The following is a 24,665-nucleotide window of genomic DNA, read 5'->3' as shown; positions in this document are numbered from 1 at the left end:
TACCCGTGGTGGCGGCTCAGGAGCAGGACGCAGACCCCGCTCCACCGCTGGCTCACCCCACTTTAATGGCTCCCCTAGAGCGTGGTCTCTTGCCGCCGACCACGGACTAGGGACCCTCGCAGCGGGCCCCGGACTGGAGGGCGACTCTGGGAGCTCTGGACTGGAGGGGGTCTCTGTCGGTTCCGGACTGGAGGGCGTCTCTGTCGGTTCCGGACTGTGGGCCGTCTCTGTCGGTCCCGGACTGTGGGCTGTCTCTGCTGGCTCCGGACTTTGGGCCATCGCTGCTGGCTTCGGACTCTGGGCCATCTCTAGATGGGGCACTATCGCCGGAAGCTCTGGACGGGGGCACTGTTGCCGGACACTCTGGTCGGGGCACTGTTGCCGGACACTCTGGACGGGGCACTGTTGCTGGACACTATGGACGGGGCACTGTTGCCGGACACTCTGGACGGGGCACTGTTGCCGGAAGCTCTGGACGGGAACTGCGCACTGAAGGCCTGATGTGTGGGGCTTGCTTAGGAGGCGCCAGACTAGGGACACGCACCACAGGGCTAGTGCGAGGAGCAGGAGCAGGACGAGCTGGACTGGGCTGACGCACTGGAGTCCTGGTGCATGGGGCTGGTACTGGAGGTACCAGAATGGAGACCCGCACCTCAAGGCTAGTGCGAGGAGCAGGAACAGGGCGTACTGGACTGTGGGGTCGCACTGGAGATCTGGTGCGTAGGCTTGTTACCCATCTTCCAGGCTGAATACCCAACCTAGCCCGGCGCGGGCGGCGCACAGGCAGAGGACGGACTGATTCATCCCAGCGCTCCGGAGACACAGTACGCAGCGCCGGCGCAGGATAACCTGGACCGAGACAGCGCAACGGAGACCAGATGCACTGAGCTGGAACACTCCGCCCCGGCTCAATGCCCACTCTCGCCTGGCAGATGTTAGGAGCTGGGATGTAGCGCACCGGGCTCTCAACGCGTACTGGGGACACTGTGCTCTCTACCGCATAACACGGTGCCTGACCAGTACTACGATGCCTCCTATAAGCACGGGAAATTGGCTCAGTATTCCATCCTGACTCAGGCCAACTTCTTGTGGGCCCCCCCAAAATAAATGTTTGAGGCTGCCTCTCGGGCTCCCGTAGCTCCCATAACTTGTCCTCCCAGAATCTTCGCTCCTTCTGCCAAGTCCATCCATCAACCCGATGCTCCAATCCACGCTGCTTGGTCTTCTTATGGTGGGTGATTCTGTAACGGTCTTCGTCGTCCTCGGATGAAGGGGAAGAGAAATCAGACCAAAATGCAGCGTGGTAAGTGTTCGTCATTTTAATGTTAAAACTGAACACTAATGCGACAAGCAAACAAAAGAACAACCAAACAGTTCCGTCAGGTGCAAAACACTAAACAGAAATTAACCACCCACCAAAACCCAAAGGAAAACAGGCTGCCTAAGTATGGCTCCCAATCAGCAACAATGATATACAGCTGTCCCTGATTGAGAGCCATACCCGGCCGAAACAAAGAAATACCAAACTTAGAAAAAGGACATAGAATGCCCACCCGAACTCACGCCCTGACCAACCAAAATAGAGACATCAAAGGATATCCAAGGTCAGGGCGTGACAAGTCTTAAATGAAAATAAACTATAATATTTCATACGGAAAGTAGTAGGGGTTTGAAACAAGCCTGAAACCTTGAATAAAGGCTGTTGACATCTAGTGGAAGTCATAGGAATTGCAATCTGGGAACCGGATTTACATATAGCCAATAGGTTTGCATTGGAAGAGCCTGCGGCCTAAAAAACAAAACAAATTCAGTTGGATATTCTTCAGATTTTTTTGTTCCATATCAATTATGTTATAGTCACAGACATTATTTCAACAGTTGTAGAAACTTCTAAGTGTTTTCTACCCAATGCTACCAATTAAATGCATATCCTAGCTTTTGGGCTTGAGTATTTGGGTATGTCAGTCAGGCGGAAATTCAGGAAACTAGACGCTATCCCTAAGAAGTTTTTACATTATAACTGCCTTGTTCAGGGGATTAAATAAAAGGCGACATTCTGTACTGTCGCCTAATATGAAACAATCTATCTTAAATCCAAAATGCTGGAGCATACCCAAATACTCAAGCCCATGCCGTCCTTGGGAGGGGTGCGTCACTTGAGTGGGTTGAGTCACTGACGTGGTCTTCCTGTCTGGGTTGGCGCCCCCCCCTTGGGTTGTGCCATGGCGGAGATCGTTGTGGGCTATATTTGGCCTTGTCTTAGGACGGTAAGTTGGTGGTTGGAGACATCCCTCTAGTGATGTGGGGGCTGTGCTTTGGCAAAGTGGGTGGGGTTATATCCTGCCTGTTTGGCCCTGTCCGGGGGTATCATCGGATGGGGCCACAGTGTCTTCTGATCCCTCCTGTCTCAGCCTCCAGTATTTATGCTGCAGTAGTTTATGTGTCGGGGGGCTAGGGTCAGTCTGTTACATCTGGAGTATTTCTCTTGTCTTTATCCGGTGTCCTGTGTGAATTTAAATATGCTTTCTCTAATTCTCTCTTTCTCTCTTTCTGTCTTTCTCTCGGAGGACCTGAGCCCTAGGACCATGCCTCAGGACTACCTGGTATGATGATGCCTTGCTGTCCCCAGTCCACCTGGCCGTGCTGCTGCTCCAGTTTCAACTGTTCTGCCTGCGGCTATGGAACCCTGACCTGTTCACCGGACGTGCTTGTTGCACCCTCGACAACTACTATGATTATTATTATTTGACCATGCTGGTCATTTATGAACATTTTAACATCTTGACCATGTTCTGTTATAATATCCACCCTGCACAGCCAGAAGAGCCACCCCTCATAGCCTGGTTCCTCTCTAGGTTTCTTCCTAGGTTTTTGGCCTTTCTAGTTTTTCCTAGGGAGTTTTTCCTAGCCACCGTGCTTCTTTCACATGCATTGCTTGCTGTTTGGAGTTTTAGGCTGGGTTTCTGTACAGCACTTTGAGATATCAGCTGATGTACGAAGGGCTATATAAATACATTTGATTTGATTTGATTTGATTCATAGCACCACATTTAAAACTGTAAGCTTCACTGTCCAAACACATATGGTGTGGACTATGTGTGCCTGTTAAACACATGTGGATCTGGTGAACAGTTATCACTTGTTGACCAAATACAGGAGTACTGACCTCAGAGTCTCCAGTTTACAGTGGGGATTCCCCAGCCCAGCAGAGAGCAGCTTCACTCCTGAATCCTTCAGGTCATTGTTACTCAGATCCAGCTCTCTCAGGTGTGAGGGGTTTGACCTCAGAGCTGAGACCAGAGAAGCACAGCCTTCCTCTGTGACTCCACAGCCTGACAGCCTGACAAAGAAATCATCATGACTTCACAAACACACTGTTAATTTAACTAGTGTCAGATGCATTTGGTTTATTCTCTCAAACAACATATAGATTAATCTTCCGTCTCCTAGAATTGTATGGTCATAATGTTATACCAATGCACTGATTCAGTAAGTTTTTCAATAATAAATATTTTAACCTGTTGGGGATAGGGGGCAGTATTGACACGGCTGGATAAAAAACGTAACCCGATATAATCTGGTTACTACTCCTGCCCAGTAACTAGAATATGCATATAATTATTGGCTTTGGATAGAAAACACCCTAAAGTTTCTAAAACTGTTTGAATGGTGTCTGTGAGTATAACAGAACTCCTATGGCAGGCCAAAACCTGAGAAGATTTCAAGCAGGAAGTGGCCTGTCTGAGAAGTAGTGTTTCATCTTGGCTCTTTTTATTGAAGACTCAGGATCTGTGCAATAACGTGACACTTCCTACGTCTTCCATAGGGTCTCAGAGCCCGGGAAAACGTTGAACGATATCGAGGCAGGCTCTGGCTGAAACACTTTATCGCTTTTGGCAAGTGGCCACTCAGAGTACTATGGGCTTAGGCGCGTGCCCGCTTCGACCAAATGCTTTGTTTTCCTTTGTCTGTTTATCTAAACGCAGATTCCCGGTCGGAATATTATCGCTTTTTTATGAGAAAAATGGCATAAAAATTGATTTTAAACAGCGGTTGACATGCTTCGAAGTACGGTAATGGAATATTTAGAATTCTTTTGTCACGAATTGCACCATGCTCGTAACCCTGATTTAGCCTTTAGGATAGTGTCTAGAACGCACGAACAAAACGCCGCTGTTTGGATATAACGATGGATTATTTTGGACCTAACCAACATTTGTTATTGAAGTAGAAGTCCTGGGAGTGCATTCTGACGAAGAACAACAAAGGTAAGAACATTTTTCTTATAGTAAATCTGACTTTGATGAGTGCTAAACCTGCTGGGTGTCTAAATAGCTAGCCCTGTGATCCCGGGCTATCTACTGAGAATATTGCAAAATGTGCTTTCACCGAAAAGCTATTTTAAAATCGGACATATCGAGTGCATAGAGGAGTTCTGTATCTATAATTCTTAAAATAATTGTTATGCTTTTAGTGAACGTTTATCGTGAGTAATTTAGTAAATTCACCGGCAGTGTTCGGTGGGAATGCTAGTCACATGCTAGTCACTTGCAAATGTAAAAAGCTGGTTTTTGATATAAATATGAACTTGATTGAACAAAACATGCATGTATTGTATAACATAATGTCCTAGGGTTGTCATCTGATGAAGATCATCAAAGGTTAGTGCTACATTTAGCTGTGGTTTGGGTTTATGTGACATTATATGCTAGCTTGAAAAATGGGTGTCTGATTATTTCTGGCTCGGTACTCTGCTGACATAATCTAATGTTTTGCTTTCGTTGTAAAGACTTTTTGAAATCGGACAGTGTGGTTAGATTAAAGAGAGTCTTATCATTAAAATGGTGTAAAATAGTCATATTTTTGAAAAATTGAAGTAATAGCATTTCTAAGGATTTGAATAACGCGCCACAGGATTCAACTGGCCTAGCACATAGAGGTTAATCTAAACTGAATATTTCTTCCTGATGATTTGTTCTTATATGTCATTTGATGTACTCACAGAACAGCTCTGGAGGCTTTGACCACTGGCAGCAGCCTCAGAAGACCTTCCTCTGATCTGGAGTATTTCTTCAGGTCAAACACATCCAGCTCCTTTTCTGAAGTCAACAACACAAATACCAGAGCAGACCACTGTGCACGTGACAGGTTGTCTTCTGAGAGACTTCCTGATCTCAGGTAGCTTTGGACCTCCTCCACTAGAGAATGGTCATTCAGTTCATTCAGACAGTGGAACAGATTGATGCTCCTCTCTGGAGAGGGATTCTCCTTGATTTTCTTCTTGATGTACTTGACTGTATCTTCATGGCTCTGTGAGCTGCTTCTTGTCTTTGTCAGTAGACCTCGTAAGTGCTTCTGATTGGACTCCAGTGAGAGGCCCAGAAGGAAGCGAAGGAAAAGGTCCAGGTTTCCCGTCTCATTTTGTAAGGCTTTATCCACAGCACTCTTGTAGACAGTAGCTTCAGGCTTCAGCGCAAAATAGTTAATGGACGTTGATTGCGGTTCGGCCATTAGATTCTCATTGTTGTTGATGAATGAGAGGAACACATATACAGCAGCCAGAAACTCCTGAATGCTCAGATGCACGAAGCAGTACACCTTGTCTTGGTACAGAACACATTCTTCTTTAAAGAGCTGTGTGCACAATCCTGAGTACACTGAGGCTTCATTGACATCAATGCCAGCCTCTTTCAGGTCTTCTTCATAGAAAATCAGATTGCCCTTCACAAGCTGTTGAAAAGCCAGTTTTCCCAGTGACAGAATGCTCTCCTGATTCCAGTGTGGACCTGTCTCTTCTTTCCCAAGATACTTTTCATTCTTCTGTTTGGTATGAAACTCCACAAGGTGTGTGTACATCTCAGTCAGAGTCTTGGGCATCTCTTCTCTCTTATGTTTCAGCATGTGTTCAAGGACTGTTGCAGAAATCCAACAGAAGACTGGAATGTGGCACATGATGTGGAGGCTCCTTGATGTCTTTATGTGTGAGATGATTCTGTTGGCCAGGTCCTCATCACTGAATCTCTTCCTGAAGTACTCCTCCTTCTGTAGGTCATTGAACCCTCGCACCTCTGTCACCTGGTCAACACACCATGAAGGGATCATATTGGCTGCTGCAGGTCGGGTAGTTATCCAGATGAGAGCAGAAGGAAGCAGATTTCCCTTGATGAGATTTGTCAGCAGAACATCCACTGAGGTTGACTCTGTGACGTCACAACAGATCTTGTTATTCTGGAAGTCTAGGGGCAGTCGGCACTCATCCAGACCATCAAATATGAACAGAACTTTGTACTTGTCATAGTTGTAGATTCTTGATTGTTTGGTTTCCATTGAGAAGTGATTGAGAAGTTCAATGAAAGTGTGTTTGTCACCTTTCATCAAATTCAGCTCCCGAAAAGGAAATGAAAATACAAATTGTACATCCTGATTTGCTTTTCCTTCAGCCCAGTCCAGAATGAACTTCTGCACAGAGACTGTTTTTCCAATGCCAGCGACTCCCTTTGTCAGCACAGCTCTGAAACGTTGGTCTTGTCCAGTTAAGTGTTTGAAGATGTCGTTACATTTGATTGGAGTCTCTGGTCTTGCTTGTTTCCTGGTTGTTGTCTCTATCTGTCTCAGCTCATGTTCATTATTGACCTCTCCTGTTCCACCCTCTGTGATGTAGAGCTCTGTGTAGATCTTATTGAGAAGTGTTGGGTTTCCTTGTTTAGCGATCCCCTCAAATACACATTGAAACTTCTTCTTTAGATTAGATTTGAGTTCACGTTGGCAAATCACAGCAAGCTCATCTGAATCTAGGAATAACATAGAGGATATTAATATTACGTCTGTTTTAATGCCTACAGTATTGTAGGACTGTTACAAAGTTTTAAATTATAATAATTTAGTATCTTAACTGACTGTGTAAATGTGTAAATGTTTTCATAATGCATTACAGACTGGTGTGACTGATTATATTATTATTGATGGTATTATTAATGTTCTCTCTCTCTCTCTCTCTCTCTCTCTCTCTCTCTCTCTCTCTCTCTCTCTCTCTCTCTCGTAGTGCTGCTGATCCAGTTTCTACTGGTCTGCCTGTGGATAAGGAACTCTGACCTGTTCACCAGACGTGATACCTTGTCCCGATCTCTCTCTCTCTCTCTCTCTCTCTCTCTCTCTCTCTCTCTCTCTCTCTCTCTCTCTCTCTCTCTCTCTCTCTCTCTCTCTCTCTAAATTAATCAACACAACACATCCCTGCTGCTACTTGATGAGGTCACTAGGTGTTTTGTTAAGGCTGCTACAATATCATTGAGTTACATAGCTACCTTAGCTGTACTTTAGCTACAGCTTTTAAATGTTATAAAACTGCATTCAACATTCGGCAGACAGCTCTTACATTTCTCCAGTGTGTCAGCAAGCTCCTTCTGGTTCATTTTCCTCAGGACGTGCAGTGTGATCTTCAGAGCCCCCTCTCTGGCACTTCTCTCCTGCTTCTCATCTTCAGCACCCACCACTTCCTTATCCTGCTTCTGACTCTCAAAGCCTTCTGGGAGTTCTGGACTAAGAATCCTCTTGAACATCTTCAGCTCGTTCTTTACAAATGTAATAATATTCTCTTCAAGCAACTGAAAAAAATTAAGTGAATAAGTTAAGCAAGAGAAGAAATGCTTTCTCATTAACACACTGATGAATGATTGACAGATCAACTTTACTTGAGGAAACAAAAACAAATGTTCATAACAGGACCACATACACTGAATATGGAGTCCAGGTCTGTTTGATGACTCTGGGAAGACTGACCACTGAGAATCTCTGACTCTGATCTCTCCTGTTGGTTTCTGTGGACAAACCATGACATTACGTCTCCTCATCCAGGGAGTACACACACACACACACACACACACACACACACACACACACACACACACACACACACACACGAACACATGGAGGGAATTAGGAAAATATTGTTTTAGGACTATGAAATTGACAAAATGATTAGTCTATGGATTATGAAAACAACAAATGGAAATGGTAAAATGGGAGAGGAGAAATGACTAGAGACAGTGTTGTTTATCTCACTGACCATGACCCATGAGTTTTTCTTACCTTTGTTCAGTAGAAAAGTCTCCCTCTCTAAAGTCTATCGGACGTTCCATAGACATGTCACTCTTCATGGACATACAGCTGGGTACAGGGGAGGCTAGATTCTCCTCCTTGATTGGACTTCCACACAACAGAGACAAACATTACATCTCTCATCTACTCTGAGCTCAGATGGGGAAACATTAGAAGAGTTTCATTCCAAAAATCCTATATATCAATTTTCAGAAATGTTCGTAAATTATATTATATATTATACTTTTATTGTTTAAAGAAATGATCAAATAAATTATTGTGTTTTCTCACTATCTAATCATGGCATGGGGTTGTTCAATAACGGACGTGTATTTGATTGTAATCTATCACCTGATGGTTTCATTTCAGAGAGACAAATAATCATGTTTTTTTGTTGCTAAATGCTACTTATCTGTCTCACTCTCAGAGAAATCAGTAGTACTGCTAGGTTTTACACTGTATCAATATATATCTGCCTCACTCTCAGAGAAATCAGTAGTACTGCTAGGTTTTACACAGTAATAATATATATCTGCCTCACTCTCAGAGTAATCAGTAGTAATACTAGCTTTTATACAGTCAAATGTAACAAGTAACTATAAGAACTGTACAAATTGTTATTAACGTTTCACTTGAAAACGCTCGTACTCTAACATCTCCCTCAGACTACTAGAACAGCTGAGTGATCTACCTCCTGTCTCAGAGCACCAGAACAGCTGAGTGATCTACCTCCTGTCTCAGACCACTAGAACAGCTGAGTAATCTACCTCCTGTCTCAGACCACTAGAACAGCTGAGTAATCTACAACCTGTCTCAGACCACTAGAACAGCTGAGTGATATACCTCTTCCCTCAGACCACTGTAGAACAGCTGAGTGATCTACCTCCTGTCTCAGACCACTGTAGAACAGCTGAGTGATCTACCTCCTCCCTCAGACCACTGTAGAACAGCTGAGTGATCTACCTCCTCCCTCAGACCACTAGAACAGCTGAGTGATCTACCTCCTGTCTCAGACCACTAGAACAGCTGAGTAATCTACCTCCTGTCTCAGACCACTAGAACAGCTGAGTAATCTACCTCCTGTCTCAGACCACTAGAACAGCTGAGTGATCTACCTCCTGTCTCAGAGCACCAGAACAGCTGAGTGATCTACCTCCTGTCTCAGACCACTAGAACAGCTGAGTAATCTACCTCCTGTCTCAGACCACTAGAACAGCTGAGTAATCTACCTCCTCCCTCAGACCACTAGAACAGCTGAGTAATCTACAACCTGTCTCAGACCACTAGAACAGCTGAGTAATCTACCTCCTCCCTCAGACCACTAGAACAGCTGAGTAATCTACGTCCACCCTCAGACCACTAGAACAGCTGAGTAATCTACCTCCTGTCTCAGACCACTGTAGAACAGCTGAGTGATCTACATCCTGTCTCAGACCACTGTAGAACAGCTGAGTGATCTACCTCCTCCCTCAGACCACTGTAGAACAGCTGAGTGATCTACCTCCTCCCTCAGACCACTGTAGAACAGCTGAGTGATCTACCTCCTCCCTCAGACCACTGTAGAACAGCTGAGTGATCTACCTCCTCCCTCAGACAACTAGAACAGCTGAGTGATCTACCTCCTCCCTCAGACCACTAGAACAGCTGAGTGATCTACCTCCTGTCTCAGACCACTAGAACAGCTGAGTAATCTACCTCCTGTCTCAGACCACTAGAACAGCTGAGTAATCTACCTCCTGTCTCAGACCACTAGAACAGCTGAGTGATCTACCTCCTGTCTCAGAGCACCAGAACAGCTGAGTGATCTACCTCCTGTCTCAGACCACTAGAACAGCTGAGTAATCTACCTCCTGTCTCAGACAACTAGAACAGCTGAGTAATCTACCTCCTCCCTCAGACCACTAGAACAGCTGAGTAATCTACAACCTGTCTCAGACCACTAGAACAGCTGAGTAATCTACCTCCTCCCTCAGACCACTAGAACAGCTGAGTAATCTACGTCCACCCTCAGACCACTAGAACAGCTGAGTAATCTACCTCCTGTCTCAGACCACTGTAGAACAGCTGAGTGATCTACATCCTGTCTCAGACCACTGTAGAACAGCTGAGTGATCTACCTCCTCCCTCAGACCACTGTAGAACAGCTGAGTGATCTACCTCCTCCCTCAGACCACTGTAGAACAGCTGAGTGATCTACCTCCTCCCTCAGACCACTGTAGAACAGCTGAGTGATCTACCTCCTCCCTCAGACAACTAGAACAGCTGAGTGATCTACCTCCTCCCTCAGACCACTGTAGAACAGCTGAGTGATCTACCTCCTCCCTCAGACCACTGTAGAACAGCTGAGTGATCTACCTCCTGTCTCAGACCACTAGAACAGTTGAGTGATCTACCTCCTGTCTCAGACCACTAGAACAGCTGAGTGATCTACCTCCTGTCTCAGACCACTTGAACAGCTGAGTAATCTACATCCACCCTCAGACCACTAGAACATCTGAGTAATCTACCTCCTCCCTCAGACCACTTGAACAGCTGAGTAATCTACCTCCTCCCTCAGACCACTAGAACAGCTGAGTAATCTACCTCCTCCCTCAGACCACTGTCGAACAGCTTAATGATCTACCTCCTCCCTCAGACCACTGTAGAACAGCTGAGTGATCTACCTCCTGTCTCAGACCACTGTATAACAGCTGAGTAATCTACCTCCTCCCTCAGACCACTGTAGAAAAGCTGAGTAATCTACCTCCTCCCTCAGACCACTAGAACAGCTGAGTGATCTACCTCCTCCCTCAGACCACTGTAGAACAGCTGAGTGATCTACCTCCTCCCTCAGACCACTGTAGAACAGCTGAGTAATCTACCTCCTCCCTCAGACCACTAGAACAGCTGAGTGATCTACCTCCTCCCTCAGACCACTAGAACAGCTGAGTGATCTACCTCCTCCCTCAGACCACTAGAACAGCTGAGTGATCTACCTCCTCCCTCAGACCACTGTAGAACAGCTGAGTGATCTACCTCCTGTCTCAGACCACTAGAACAGCTGAGTGATCTACCTCCTGTCTCAGACCACTAGAACAGCTGAGTGATCTACCTCCTGTCTCAGACCACTGTAGAACAGCTGAGTAATCTACCTCCTCCCTCAGACCACTGTTGAACAGCTGAGTGATCTACCTCCTCCCTCAGACCACTAGAACAGCTGAGTAATCTACCTCCTCCCTCAGACCACTAGAACAGCTGAGTAATCTACCTCCTGTCTCAGACCACTAGAAAAGCTGAGTAATCTACCTCCTCCCTCAGACCACTAGAACAGCTGAGTAATCTACCTCCTCCCTCAGACCACTAGAACAGCTGAGTAATCTACCTCCTGTCTCAGACCACTAGAACAGCTGAGTAATCTACCTCCTCCCTCAGACCACTAGAACAGCTGAGTAATCTACCTCCTGTCTCAGAGCACTAGAACAGCTGAGTCATCTACCTCCTGTCTCAGACCACTAGAACAGCTGAGTGATCTACCTCCTGTCTCAGACCACTAGAACAGCTGAGTGATCTACCTCCTCCCTCAGACCACTGTAGAACAGCTGAGTAATCTACCTCCTCCCTCAGACCACTGTAGAACAGCTGAGTGATCTACCTCCTCCCTCAGACCACTAGAACAGCTGAGTGATCTACCTCCTGTCTCAGTCCACTGTAGAACAGCTGAGTGATCTACCTCCTCCCTCACACCACTAGAACAGCTGAGTAATCTACCTCCTGTCTCAGACCACTTTAGAACAGCTGAGTGATCTACGTCCTGCCTCAGACCACTTTAGAACAGCTGAGTAATATACTTCCTCCCTCAGACCACTAGAACAGCTGAGTGATCTACCTCCTCCCTCAGACCACTATAACTGCTGAGTGATCTACCTCCTCCCTCAGACCACTGTAGAACAGCTGAGTGATCTACCTCCTCCCTCAGACCACTGTAGAACAGCTGAGTGATCTACCTCCTCCCTCAGACCACTAGAACAGCTGAGTGATCTACCTCCTGTCTCAGACCACTAGAACAGCTGAGTAATCTACCTCCTCCCTCAGACCACTGTAGAACAGCTGAGTGATCTACCTACTGTCTCAGACCACTGTAGAACAGCTGAGTGATCTACCTCCTCCCTCAGACCACTCTAGAACAGCTGAGTGATCTACCTCCTCCCTCAGACCACTGTAGAACAGCTGAGTGATCTACCTCGTCCCTCAGACCACTGTCGAACAGCTGAGTGATCTACCTCCTCCCTCAGACCACTGTAGAACAGCTGAGTGAGTCGTTAAATGTTTTTTTGCACTTCCACGTGACTTTATTCACAGAAGATCTCTGCTAAACATAGAATCACATGGTTTATCAGTCTCTCTGTGACCCCCGATAACTACAAAGTTGCCAATATCTTTACAATTGATTCAAACAAGGGACGTTTGAAATTATGCTTCAAATGAAAACCGAGATGACTGCATTAAAATATCAGCAGTAGGCTTTAGGTCAATTTCAATCATATTGAAATATATTCCATGTTCAATATATTGACTTCTATTTTGCTACTTGTAGGCTACTGTCTGTCATTTGTCTCAATATATTTCATGATGTGTAACCTAACATGAACACAATGATGTGTCAAATCTGTGATTTAGCGCACTTTTATTGGGTAAGCATTAGAATAAGCCTCCTCAATATTTGCTGCCATAGGTGATACAATTTCTCGAGGTGCTGATCCGTCATCAGTTTTGTGAAATAGTTATAATGTTAAGGAAAGATTTGAATGGAGAAAACTGATCTGAGAGCAGTGCTCCCTTTTTTCCCATCCTATCAGTATTGATACATGATCCACCGGATGTGACACCTTGTAGTGCTGCTGATCCAGTTTCTACTGGTCTGACTGAGGATATGAACTCTGACCTGTTCACCAGACGTGATACCTTGTAGCGCTGCTGATCCAGTTTCTACTGGTCTGACTGAGGATATGAATTCTGACCTGTTCACCAGACGTGATACCTTGTAGTGCTGCTGATCCAGTTTCTACTGGTCTGACTGAGGATATGAATTCTGACCTGTTCACCAGACGTGATACCTTGTAGTGCTGCTGATCCAGTTTCTACTGGTCTGACTGAGGATATGAACTCTGACCTGTTCACCAGACGTGATACCTTGTCCCTCTCTCTCTCTCTCTCTCTCTCTCTCTCTCTCTCTCTCTCTCTCTCTCTCTCTCTCTCTCTCTCTCTCTCTACCTCTACTTCTCTACCTCTCTACCTCTACCTCTACCTCTGAATGCTAGGCTATGAAGAGCCAACTGACATTTACTCCTGAGGTGCTGGCCACCCCTCAGAGCCTGGTTCCTCTCTAAGTTTCTTCCTAGGTTCCTGCTATTCCAGGGAGTTTTTCCTAGCCACCGCGCTTCTACATCTGCATTGCTTGCTGTTTGGGGTTTTAGACTGGGTTTCTATTTAAGCCCTTTGTGACAACTGCTGATGTAAAAAATGTCTACTGTAAACGCATATGAAGCAGACCAGGCCAGGGTTTGGGTTTGACAAGTCAATTTAAGAGGTAAAAATAACTTCCTTATTTGTTAATTTTGAAAATGTTCTGTCTTAAGTAATTTAACTTGTTATTACTCCAACCTCATGAAAGGGACAAACTGACACATTTCCATGTTGGTCAAAAACAACTTTATAATGAAGGAGTGGCTTTGATTTGACGGCCTGAACATGTGCAGTTCGGCGCGAGATGACCGTTCGACCCGATGACATGTTTTTACGCACACGCTTCAAATAAACCAAATTGAATTTGTCACATGCGCAGAATACAAAAGGTTTACACTTTACCATGAAATGCTTACTTTTTTTTTTTTTTTTTTTTAATGAAATGCTTACTGACGAGCCCTTTCCAAAAAATGCAGAAAACACTCGTAGTAAGAAAAATGTGCTAAATAAAAAAAGGAAATAGTAACACAATAGAGTAACAATAATGAGGCTATAAGGAGTACCAGTACTGAGTCAATGTGCAGGGGTAGCAGGTAGTTGAGGTAATTGAGGTAATATGTACATGTAGGTAGGGTTAAAAGTGACTAGGCAATCAAGATAGAGATTACATCTCCTCATCCAGGGACAGCACACACACACTCTCTCTCACACACACAAAGGGAGGGAACGTTGTGTTTGTTTAATATTGTTTTAGGACTATGAAAATGGACAAAGGGATTAGCCTATGGATTATGAAAACAACAAAAAGAAATGGGAAAATGGGAGAGGAGAAATGACTAGAGACAGTGTTGTTTAACTCACTGACCATGACTCATGAGTTCTTCTTACCTTTGTTCAGTAGAAAAGTCTCCCTCTCTAAAGTATATAGGTTCAAACATAGACCAGTCACTCTTCATGGACACACAGCTGGGTACAGGGGAGGCTGGTCTCTCCTGCTTGATTGGGCTTCAACAAAACAGAGACAAACATAACATCTCTCATCTACTCTGAGCTCAGATGGGGAAACATAAGAGATTCATTCTTAAATGCTATATATCCATTTTCTGAAACGTTTGTAAATTAATTGTTTAAAGAAATTATGAAAGAAAATATTTTTTTTTTCACTAGATAATCAAGGGATAGGGTTGTTCAATGACCGACATGCATTTGTTCAAAATCTATCACTTGATGGTGTCATTTCAGAGGGACAAATAATAATATTTTTTTCCGCAAATTGTTATATATCTGCCTCACCCTCAAATGTGACCAAACGGCTGAATTTTGTCTTATGTAGCAAAATTTGAAAAAGTGTTTTTTACATTGGATAAAAGTAGAGAGTCAGGGCTATAAAATGGTATATCATACACTACAGTTGAGGAACAATGGGAAAGTCATTCTGCTTTGAATGTTGATAAACTTGTAACCTCATTTTTGAGAAAATGGCCTTTGAACATTTTGGTATCTACTGGAGAGCTCTTCTTTGTCTACAGGGCTGTTACTTTGGCAGATAACGTCACCCATCTAAATAAATAGTTATATATATATATATATATATAACTCTATATAAAAAGACAAGTCACACTCTTGTCTTTTTATATATATATATATATATATATATATATATATATATATATATATATATATATATATATATATATATATTTATAATTAAATAAATGTATGTTGTTTTTGGTTTATGTCAGTTTCATTGTTTGTTATGATATAAGTGGTTTTGGTTGTAAGTGGTAAGATGAACTAAAAGATTTTATATTTGACAATTCTTAGTAATTACTACTTTAGTAAGGAATTACACATTATTCAGTACTACTGCAGTTGCTACATAATTCCAATAGATGGCAGCATAAGACCACAAATGACATTTCAGAAGATAAGTTTAGTTTTCTCCCTGGATGCACCACCACTCCCCCTCACAGGAAAACTCCTGTGTGAGCTTCTTTCTGTCCCTTTCCACACTGCTAACGCAAGAGGAAGGACTGAAAAAGCATTTAACAGATTACTGTGACGTAATATAATGATGATTATCAATAAGCCTGAACATTAATTTAGTCACCTCTTCCATGTACATTCATTGTCAAATTCATCAACCTGCTCTGCCTTCTCCCGCTAGTAGTCAACTCAGCCTCGCTAAAAAGCTTGTGTCGTCACTCTGCCTTCTCGAGGGGCATGTTGAGGTAAATTTGCTAACTGGGAGGGTTGAATGATGTAATTTATTGGAGGTCTGGAAGACTTGTCTTTTCTATTCCGAGGTTGTTTACTCGCAATATCAGATATTAACATGATTTTTTATAACGCATGTATACTAAGGTTGAGGTTCTGACTAGTGATATTTTACCCGGGGTTCAACACCTGCTATAGTCACATTTGTTTTGCTCTCCCAAAAGTAACACAGGCCTAATACGAGATATATAGCTAACTAAAGTAATGTAACCATTTTAGAAAATCATGGGACATATAGTCTGTTATTGCATACTATTTTATGTCAATCATAATGCTGCTTGTAGCCTATAACTGATGCTTCGTGATCTTATGCTTCCATCTATTGGAAATATTTAGCAATTAAAACCTGTTAGGGCTAGGGGGCAGTATTTGCACGGCTGGATAAAAAAATTTACCCGATTTAATCTGGTTACCAATCCTACCCAGTAACTAGAATATGCATATACTTATTATATATGGATAGAAAACACCCTAAAGTTTCTAAAACTGTTTGAATGGTGTCTGTGAGTATAACAGAACTCATTTGGCAGGCAAAACCCTGAGACATTTTCTGACAGGAAGTGGATACCTGATGTGTTGTATTACCTTTAAACCTATGCCATTGAAAAACACAGGGGCTGAGGAATATTTTGGCACTTCCTATTGCTTCCACTAGATGTCACCAGCCTTTACAAAGTGTTTTGAGTCTTCTGGAGGGAGATCTGACCGAACAAGAGCCATGGAACGATGATGGCCCATTAGACACCTGGCGCGTGAGTTCATGTTGGGTACCCCTCGTTCCAATACGTTATAAAAGAGAATGCGTTCGTCCACCTTGAATATTATTCATGTTCTGGTTAAAAAAGGCACTAATGATTTATGCTATACAACGTTTGACATGTTTGAACGAACGTAAATATATTTTTTTCCTCGTTCATGAAGTGAAGTCCGGCGGGCTTAGATCATGTGCTAACAAGACGGAGATTTTTGGACATAAATGATGAGCTTTTTTGAACAAAACTACATTCGTTATGGACCTGTGATACCTGGAAGTGACATCTGATGAAGAGAATCAAAGGTAATGGATTATTTACATAGTATTTTCGATTTTAGATCTCCCCAACATGACGGCTAGTCTGTATCGCAACGCCGTATTTTTCTGGGCGCAGTGCTCAGATTATTGCAAAGTGTGATTTCCCAGTAAGGTTATTTTTAAATCTGGCAAGTTGATTGCGTTCAAGAGATGTAAATCTATAATTCTTTAAATGACAATATAATATTTTACCAATGTTTTCTAATTTTAATTATTTAATTTGTGGTGCTGACTTGACTGCCGGTTATTGGAGGGAAACGATTTCCTCAACATCAATGCCATAGTAAAACGCTGTTTTTGGATATAAATATGAACTTGATAGAACTAAAAATGCATGCATTGTCTAACATAATGTCCTAGGAGTGTCATCTGATGGAGATTGTAAAAGGTTAGTGCATCATTTTAGCTGGTTTTATGGTTTTGGTGACCCTGTCTTTGAATTGACAAAACATTACACACAACTCTTGTAAATGTACTGTCCTAACATACTCTAAATTTATGCTTTCGCCGTAAAACCTTTTTGAAATCGTAAAACGTGGTTAGATGAAGGAGATGTTTATCTTTCAAAGGGTGTAAAATAGTTGTATGTTTGAAAAATTTGAATTTTGACATTTATTTGGATTCAAATTTGCCGCTCTTGAAATGCACCTGCTGTTGATGGAGTGCACCACGGGTGGGACGCTTGCGTCCCACCTAGCCCATAGAGGTTAAAAGTTATTAATTCAGGAACAGACATTGGTGAGGCAGCTGAGAAATAAAGTGTATTTTTCTGGTTAATTCCTTAGATCAGTCTCAAACCTGCCCCACACCAATTGCTGGACCTTCTCATAGAGGTTACTCACATAGAGGTCACAGTTCAAACCACATTTGAAAAATAAAAATAATGTGGCTTGTTTATCAAGTGTTCTGCCTTGCAATAATATATGAAATTAACAAAACAAAAAAATGCTTAGACAGGTTTTGATTAACAAAATAATCAAAATGCTATTTAGTACAATAATTGTATTTACTAACATAATGTTATTACTAAACTAGTTTCTAAAAGTGTTCTCGGCTACCCTACCCTAGAATTAGGGTTAAGGCTAAAATAGGTTATACCTAGGGTTAGGGGTTAGGGTTGAAGTAGGTTATACGTAGAGTTAGGGATAAAAAAGTTTGTATGTAGGTTAGGGGTTAGGGTTAAGGCAAAAATAGGTTATACCTAGGGTTAGAGTTTCTGTATAGCACTTTGTGACATCTGCTGATGTAAAAAGGGCTTTATGAATACATTTGATAGATTTTTAGGTTTCGGGTATATAAGGTAAAAAATAGTGGCCTTCTGCAGGTATGACATAACTCATTCATGACACTTGCTAGGCTCATAATCTGAGGTAGCAACTGTGTCAGATCTACAAATCAATGAGCTAGACCTATCCACTTGGTTTGCAACTCAGTGAACCTGCACAACATTTGCTCAATTCAATGCCTACGAATGAAAATGTTGATGGATATCAAATTACCCAGCAGCCATTTAGAAACAATAAGTTGTCAAAAAAAGTGTTGCTCGATAGAACTAATAGGGTGAAAAATGACCTAAAATAAGGCCTGTTTTTTTAGCCATTACTAAATCACAAGGGACATAACGTAATATTATGAAGCTGGGCTCACTGGTGGTTTCAATGAACTAGTTATCATCAGAAAAAACATCATGTGTCCAGTCTGTTTGTGGCGCCCCGAAAATAATATTAAAAAGTTTGGTCTTCGGATACAGAGGTTAAACACTTAAGATACCGTCCATCTAGTGAAAAGAGGAGAACCGGACAGAGATAGCCAGCATCCTTCAACGAGAGAGGGAGAAGCCCGCCACGGGATTTAACAGGTAGAAGAAACAACTCAGTCAAGTAGGCCTACTCCGCGACCCACAGAAATGCAGTCTTCTATGGACCAGTTTATGCCAAAGTCTATGTCTGAGGCAAAACAAGGCAAATTGATATTGCATTAGCTAAAATGATTGCCACCGATTTCCATACATTTTTGATCGTGGAGGACAGACGTTTTAGAAATTATTGCAATAGTCTAAATCCAATGTAACCAATTCCAAGTAGGAAAACCCTTTCAAAATCACTTATTCCACAGCTGTACGAGAGCACACAGGCTTCATTGAGGGAAAGAGTCCAAAAGCTACTGCAGTTTGCCTTACCACTGACTGCTGGACATCAAGGGTAACCACTTCTTACATGTCGGTTACATATCACTTCAGTGAAGATTTTTCAATGTCTAGCTGTCTTCTGGACTGCTTTGAGTTCAGCGACAGACACACCTCAGAGAACTTGACAGAGGAACTGTTGAGAGTGGCCAGAGAATGGCAAGTAGATGGAAAAGCTGTCTGTTGTGTTAGCGACAATGCAGCTAACATAACCAAAGCCATGAACATTTTTAAATGGACCCATCATCCATGTCTTGCCCACACAATTAACCTGATTGTAAGAGATGCTCTGAAGGTGATGAAGCCCACTGTGGACAAAGTGAAAGCAGCTGCTGAATACTTCCACAGGATCACAGTAGATGCTGAAAAACTAAAGTCTACACAACGTCAGATGGGGATGCCTGAGCTGAGGCCTAAACAAGACTGCACAACAAAGAGGAATTTAACATTTTATATGTTGAAGCGGTTTCTTGAGTCAAACGATGCCATCATCTCTACCCTGGCCATTGTCAATACCCCTGTTGATGCTCTGACCCAAGAGGAATGGGAGGTGGTGGAGGAGTTGTGCAGAGTCCTGGAGCAGGTCACTGTGGAGATCAGTGAGGTACAGTAAGCAGTTATTACTACATCATTATTTAATCCAGTATTATATATGTATATGAGCAGTAGATGAGAATGTAGAATCAGTAGACAAAACATGAAACAGAACTATTAAGTTACTGTTCTCTCTTTTCAGCTATGTGACAGCTTCAAAAATGATACTCCTGTGTAAGGGTCTGCGCGAATCACATTCAGCCGCCAGAGAGAAGCAAATGTATCCACAGGACATGTGACAGAGTTGATGGAAACCCTATGTTCATCAATGGACAGAAAGTTCCACAGAATGGAATATAATCACGTGCTATCAGAAACGCTGCACTTGACCCCAGGTTTAAGATGTTAGCCTTCAGTGATGCCAGAGCAATTGATGAGGCTCTTCAAAGAATAACTGTAACGGTTGTCGTAGGGTTTAGACAAAGACGCAGCGGGAAAATGTATACTCATCTTCTTTTATTAAAGGATAAAGAAGGAAAAACCAAAACAAACACGTATACAAAAACACGACGACAAAGAACAGGCCGGTAAGGCACAAAGCTATACACAGCAACAATCTCCCACAAAATCCCATGACAAAACACATACCTATTTATAGGACCTTCAATCAGAGGCAACGATAGACAGCTGCCTCCAACTGAAGGCCCCAACACCAATTAACTAAACATAGAAATACAAACGACTAGACTGAACATAGAACTAAACTGACATAGAACAATAACCAAAACCCTGGATTAATAAATCAAATACCCCTCTACATAAACAACCACCCTGAACCATATAAACCAAATACCCCCTGCCACGTCCTGACCAAACTACAATAACAAAATAACCCCTATTACTGGTCAGGATGTGACAATAATCTCATTAGCAGGGAGGGACAGCCCCAGCAGTCAGCTGAATCAGGTACCAGGGAAACAGGAAGAAGAGGGATCAGATGGAGCAGAAGCACCAGCAGTAGTGCCACAAACGTCTGCTGTTTGGATGCTGTTTGACGAGAGAGCAACTGGGTATGCAGCACGAAGGAATCCCTCAGCAGATGCCATAATGGAGGTCCGATCCTATTTGGTGGAGACCCTCCTCCAAAGATCTGCAGATCCTCTGAGCTGGTGGAAGAACAAGGCCTCTGTCTACCCACGGCTTACTAAAGTCATGACAGGGAGACTCTGCATAGTGGCCTCATCCGTTCCCTCTGAGAGGGTCTTCTCAAAAATGGGACAAATAATTATTGAGAGAAGAAACCGCATCAGCCCCTCGAAAGTGAGGCAGCTTGCATGAGCTTGCTCTCATAAAAGCAAAATATGGTCAGCATTGCTATGTGCTGCTGTTTATAACATGGCAATAAAGAAGAGTGCTGTGGACGAATCAGAATTAGTTGGGTAACATAGATAATTAAGATGTTTTATAAGTATAATATGCTTATTTGAGGTACTTGTCATTAGAAAGTGTCCATTGGACACTGGTGTCTTTTCAGTTGCACGTCTCCCTTAGCTGGGGCTCAGACACTTGGGGCCCAGAGAGGGGAGAGGTGTAACGCCCTGGCCATAGAGAGTTTTTTTTTTGTTCTTTATTTTGGTTAGGCCAGGGTGTTACATTGGGTGGGCGTTCTATGTTCCTTTTTTAATTTTTTTGTATTTCTTTGTTTTGGGCCGTGTGTGGCTCCAAATCAGGCACAGCTGAAGTTCGTTGTTGCTGATTGGGAGTCACACATAAGGAGCATGTTTTTCCTTTGGGTTTTGTGGGTAATTGTTTCTGTTCAGTGTGTTACCTGTCAGTACTGTTTGGCTGTTGTTTTTCCTGTTTTTTTGTATAGTGTTCTTTCGTCAATTAACCTGTTTAGGATAGGGGGCAGTATTGACACGGCTGGATAAAAAACATACCCGATTTAATCTGGTTACCACTCCTACCCAGTAACTAGAATATGCATATACTTATTACATATGGATAGAAAACACCCTAAATTTTCTAAAACTGTTTGAATGGTGTCTGTGAGTATAACAGAACTCAAATGGCAGGTCAAAACCTGAGAGATTCCTTTACAGGAAGTGGCCTGTCTGACCATTTCTTGAACTTTTTTTCCATCTCTATCATTTACTAAGGATCTCTGCTCTAACGTGACACTTCCCACGTCGTCCATAGGCGCTCAGAGCCCGGGAAAAACATAATGTCGTCATTCCAGCCCCAGGCTGAAACACATTATCGCCTTTCTCAAGTGGCCAATCAAGGGACACTGGGCTTATGCGCGTGACCCCGACCGCCCCCGCCTTTGGGATTTTTTTCCTCTGTTTGCCGAAAAGGAGATTCCCTGTCGGAATATTATCGCTTTTCTACGAGAAAAATGTCGTAAAAATTGATTTTAAACAGCGGTTGACATGCTTCGAAGTACGGTAATGGAATACTTAGAATTTTATTGTCACGAATTGCGCCATGCGCGCCGACACTTCTTTACTATTTCGGATAGTGTCTGGAACGCATCGAACAAAACGCCGCTATTCGGATATAACGATGGATTATTTTGGACCAAACCAACATTTGTTATTGAAGTAGCAGTCCTGGGTGTGCATTCTGACGAAGACAACAAAAGGTAATCAAACTTTTATAATAGTAAATATGATTATGGTGAGTGCTAAACTTGCCGGGTGTCTAAATAGCGAGCCCGTGATGCCTGGGCTATGTACTTAGAATATTGCAAAATGTGCTTTCACCAAAAGCTATTTTAAAATCGGACATTTCGAGTGCATAGAGGAGGTCTGTATCTATAATTCTTAAAATAATTGTTATGCTTTTTGTGAACGTTTATCGTGAGTAATTTAGTAAAATGTTAGCGAATTCCCCGGAAGTTTGCGGGGGTATGCTAGTTCTGAACGTCACATGCTAATGTAAAAAGCTGGTTTTTGATATAAATATGAACTTGATTGAACAAAACATGCATGTATTGTATAACATAATGTCCTAGGGTTGTCATCTGATGAAGATCATCAAAGGTGAGTGCAGCATTTAGCTGTCTTCTGGGTTTTGGTGACATTATATGCTGGCTTGAAAAATGGGTGTCTGATTATTTCTGGCTTGGTACTCTGCTGACATAATCTAATGTTTTGTTTTCGTTGTAAAGCCTTTTTGAAATCGGACAGTGTGGTTAGATTAACGAGAGTCTTGTCTTTAAATGGCTGTAAAATAGTCATATGTTTGAGAAATTGAAGTAATAGGATTTTTAAGGTTTTGAAAATCGCGCCACAGGCTGGCAGTGGCTGTTACGTAGGTGGGACGAATTCGTCCCGCCTAGCCTAGAGAGGTTAAACGTCTATGATGAACACTAACTCCGCTGCACCTTGGTCTTCTTCCGACGACAGCCGTTACAGAATTACCCACCAACAACATACCAAGCAGCGGAGGAAGGAGAAGCGCCAGGAGATGAGCGTTCAGGATTCGTGGACTTGGGAGGAAATCCTGGACGGGAAAGGACCATGGGCTCAAGCTGGGGATTATCGCCGCCCGCAATGGGAGATCGAGGCGGCGAGAGCTGAGAGGCGCTGGTATGAGGAAAGGGAGCGCAGCAGACACGAGAGGCAGCCCCCAATTTTTTTTGGGGGGGGGGGCACACGGGGAGATTGGCGGAGTCAGGCGGTAGACCTGAGCCAACTCCCCGTGCTTACCGGAAGCAGCGTGGTACTGGTAAGACACCGTGTTAAGCTATGGAGCGCACGGTGTCCCCAGTGCGCGTTCAAAGCTCGGTGCGCTACATACCACCCCCCCGCAAGTGCCATGCGAGGGCAGGCATCGAGCCAGGACGGGTTGTGCCAGCTCAGCGCGTCTGGTCTCCAGTGCGCCTTGTCGGGCCAGGGTATCCTGCACCGGCTCTGCGCACTGTGTCTCCAGGGAGCTGGGAGGGTCCAGTTTGCCCAATGCCTGCTCTCCGCCCATGCCGGGCCAAAGTGGGCATTCAGCCTGGAGTGTGGGTAAAGAGCGTCCGTACCAGAACTCCAGTGCTCCCCCACAGCCGGGATTATCCTGTGCCTCCTCCTCGGACCAGGCCTCCAGTGGGTCTCCCCATCCTGGTTAAGCCTGTGCCTCCTCCACGGACCAGGCCTCCAGTGGGTCTCCCCATCCTGGTCTCTCCTGTGCCGGATCCACGGACCAGGCCTCCAGTGGGTCTCCCCATCCTGGTCAGTCCTGTGCCTGCTCCACGGACCAGGCCTCCAGTGGGTCTCCCCATCCTGGTCTCTCCTGTGCTGCCTCCTATGACTAGGCCTCCAGTGGGTCTCGCCAGTCCAGAGCCGCCAGAGCTGCCGCCAGTCCGGAGCTGCCAGAGCTGCCCACCAGTCCGGAGCCACCAGAGCCGCCCGCCTGTCTGGAGCCGCCAGAGCCGCCTGCCTATCCGGGGCCGCCAGAGCCGCCCGCCTGTCCGGAGCCGCCAGAGCCGCCCGCCTGTCCGGAGCCGCAAGAGCCGCCCGCCTGTCCGGAGCTGCCAGAGCCGCCCGCCGGTCCAAAGCCGCCAGAGCCGCCCGCCGGTCCAAAGCCGCCAGAGCCGCCCGCCGGTCCAAAGCCGCCCGCCAGCCTGTGCCTGCGCCTAGGGCCAGGTCTCTTAAATGTGTCCTCAGCCTGGTGAATCCTGGGTCAGTGTCGCCGGAGCCGCCAGGGGACGCCCCGCCAGCCGGGCGCAGCTATCGCCGCCCGCCAGCCGGGCGCAGCCCTCCCGCCCGCCAGCCGGGCGCAGCCAATCACCGCCCGCCAGCCGGGTGCAACCAGGGTCGCCCGCCAGCCGGGCGCAACCATCACCGCCCACCAGCCGGGCGCAACCAGGGTCGCCCGCCAGCCGGGCGCAGTCAGGGTCGCCCACCAGACCTTCGGCGCGGCCAGGTGCGCCACCTAAGAGGGCGACGCCGAGGGTGGAGCAGAGGCCACGTCCCGCACCTGAGACGCCGCCGTAAGAAGGCCCACCCGGACCCTCCCCTTCAGTGTCAGGTTTTGCGGCCGGAGTCCGCACCTTGGGGGGGTACTGTA

At 44.5% G+C, this 24,665-nt stretch overlaps 1 protein-coding gene and 2 long non-coding RNA genes across 4 annotated transcripts in view; all 3 read right to left on the bottom strand.

The window, feature by feature from the left end:
* The window catches only part of LOC123741768 (neoverrucotoxin subunit alpha-like), a 38,081-nt gene extending 32,346 nt beyond the window's left edge, over positions 1–5,735 (bottom strand). The window contains exons 1-2 of the mRNA XM_045715952.1: positions 5,003–5,735; positions 3,167–3,340 (exon numbers count right to left, since the gene is read on the bottom strand). Of these exons, the coding sequence (XP_045571908.1) occupies positions 3,167–3,340; positions 5,003–5,511 (683 nt within the window). The 5' untranslated portion in view covers positions 5,512–5,735. The remainder of the gene's footprint in view (positions 1–3,166; positions 3,341–5,002) is intronic.
* A 683-nt stretch (positions 5,736–6,418) lies between these two features.
* On the bottom strand, positions 6,419–7,410 carry LOC123741769 (uncharacterized). Of its 2 annotated transcripts, none has more exons than XR_006769356.1 (2): positions 7,373–7,410; positions 6,419–6,785 (listed from the first exon to the last, which is right to left on the bottom strand). It is a non-coding gene; the product is annotated as an uncharacterized lncRNA (long non-coding RNA). The 2 variants fall into 2 exon arrangements; XR_006769357.1 differs by having other exon boundaries at positions 6,419–6,791; positions 7,373–7,407.
* Positions 7,411–7,760: 350 nt separating this feature from the next.
* On the bottom strand, positions 7,761–14,973 carry LOC106595088 (uncharacterized). The gene is made up of 3 exons (XR_006769435.1): positions 14,425–14,973; positions 8,086–8,202; positions 7,761–7,814 (listed from the first exon to the last, which is right to left on the bottom strand). It is a non-coding gene; the product is annotated as an uncharacterized lncRNA (long non-coding RNA).
* Between the last annotated feature and the right edge of the window lie 9,692 nt (positions 14,974–24,665).

The sequence above is a fragment of the Salmo salar genome, chromosome ssa03 (assembly GCF_905237065.1).
Source record: "Salmo salar chromosome ssa03, Ssal_v3.1, whole genome shotgun sequence".
Classification (NCBI taxonomy): Eukaryota; Metazoa; Chordata; class Actinopteri; order Salmoniformes; family Salmonidae; genus Salmo; species Salmo salar.
The sequence above is the reverse complement of the archived record's forward strand: the minus strand, read 5'-3'. Positions and strand labels throughout refer to the sequence as shown.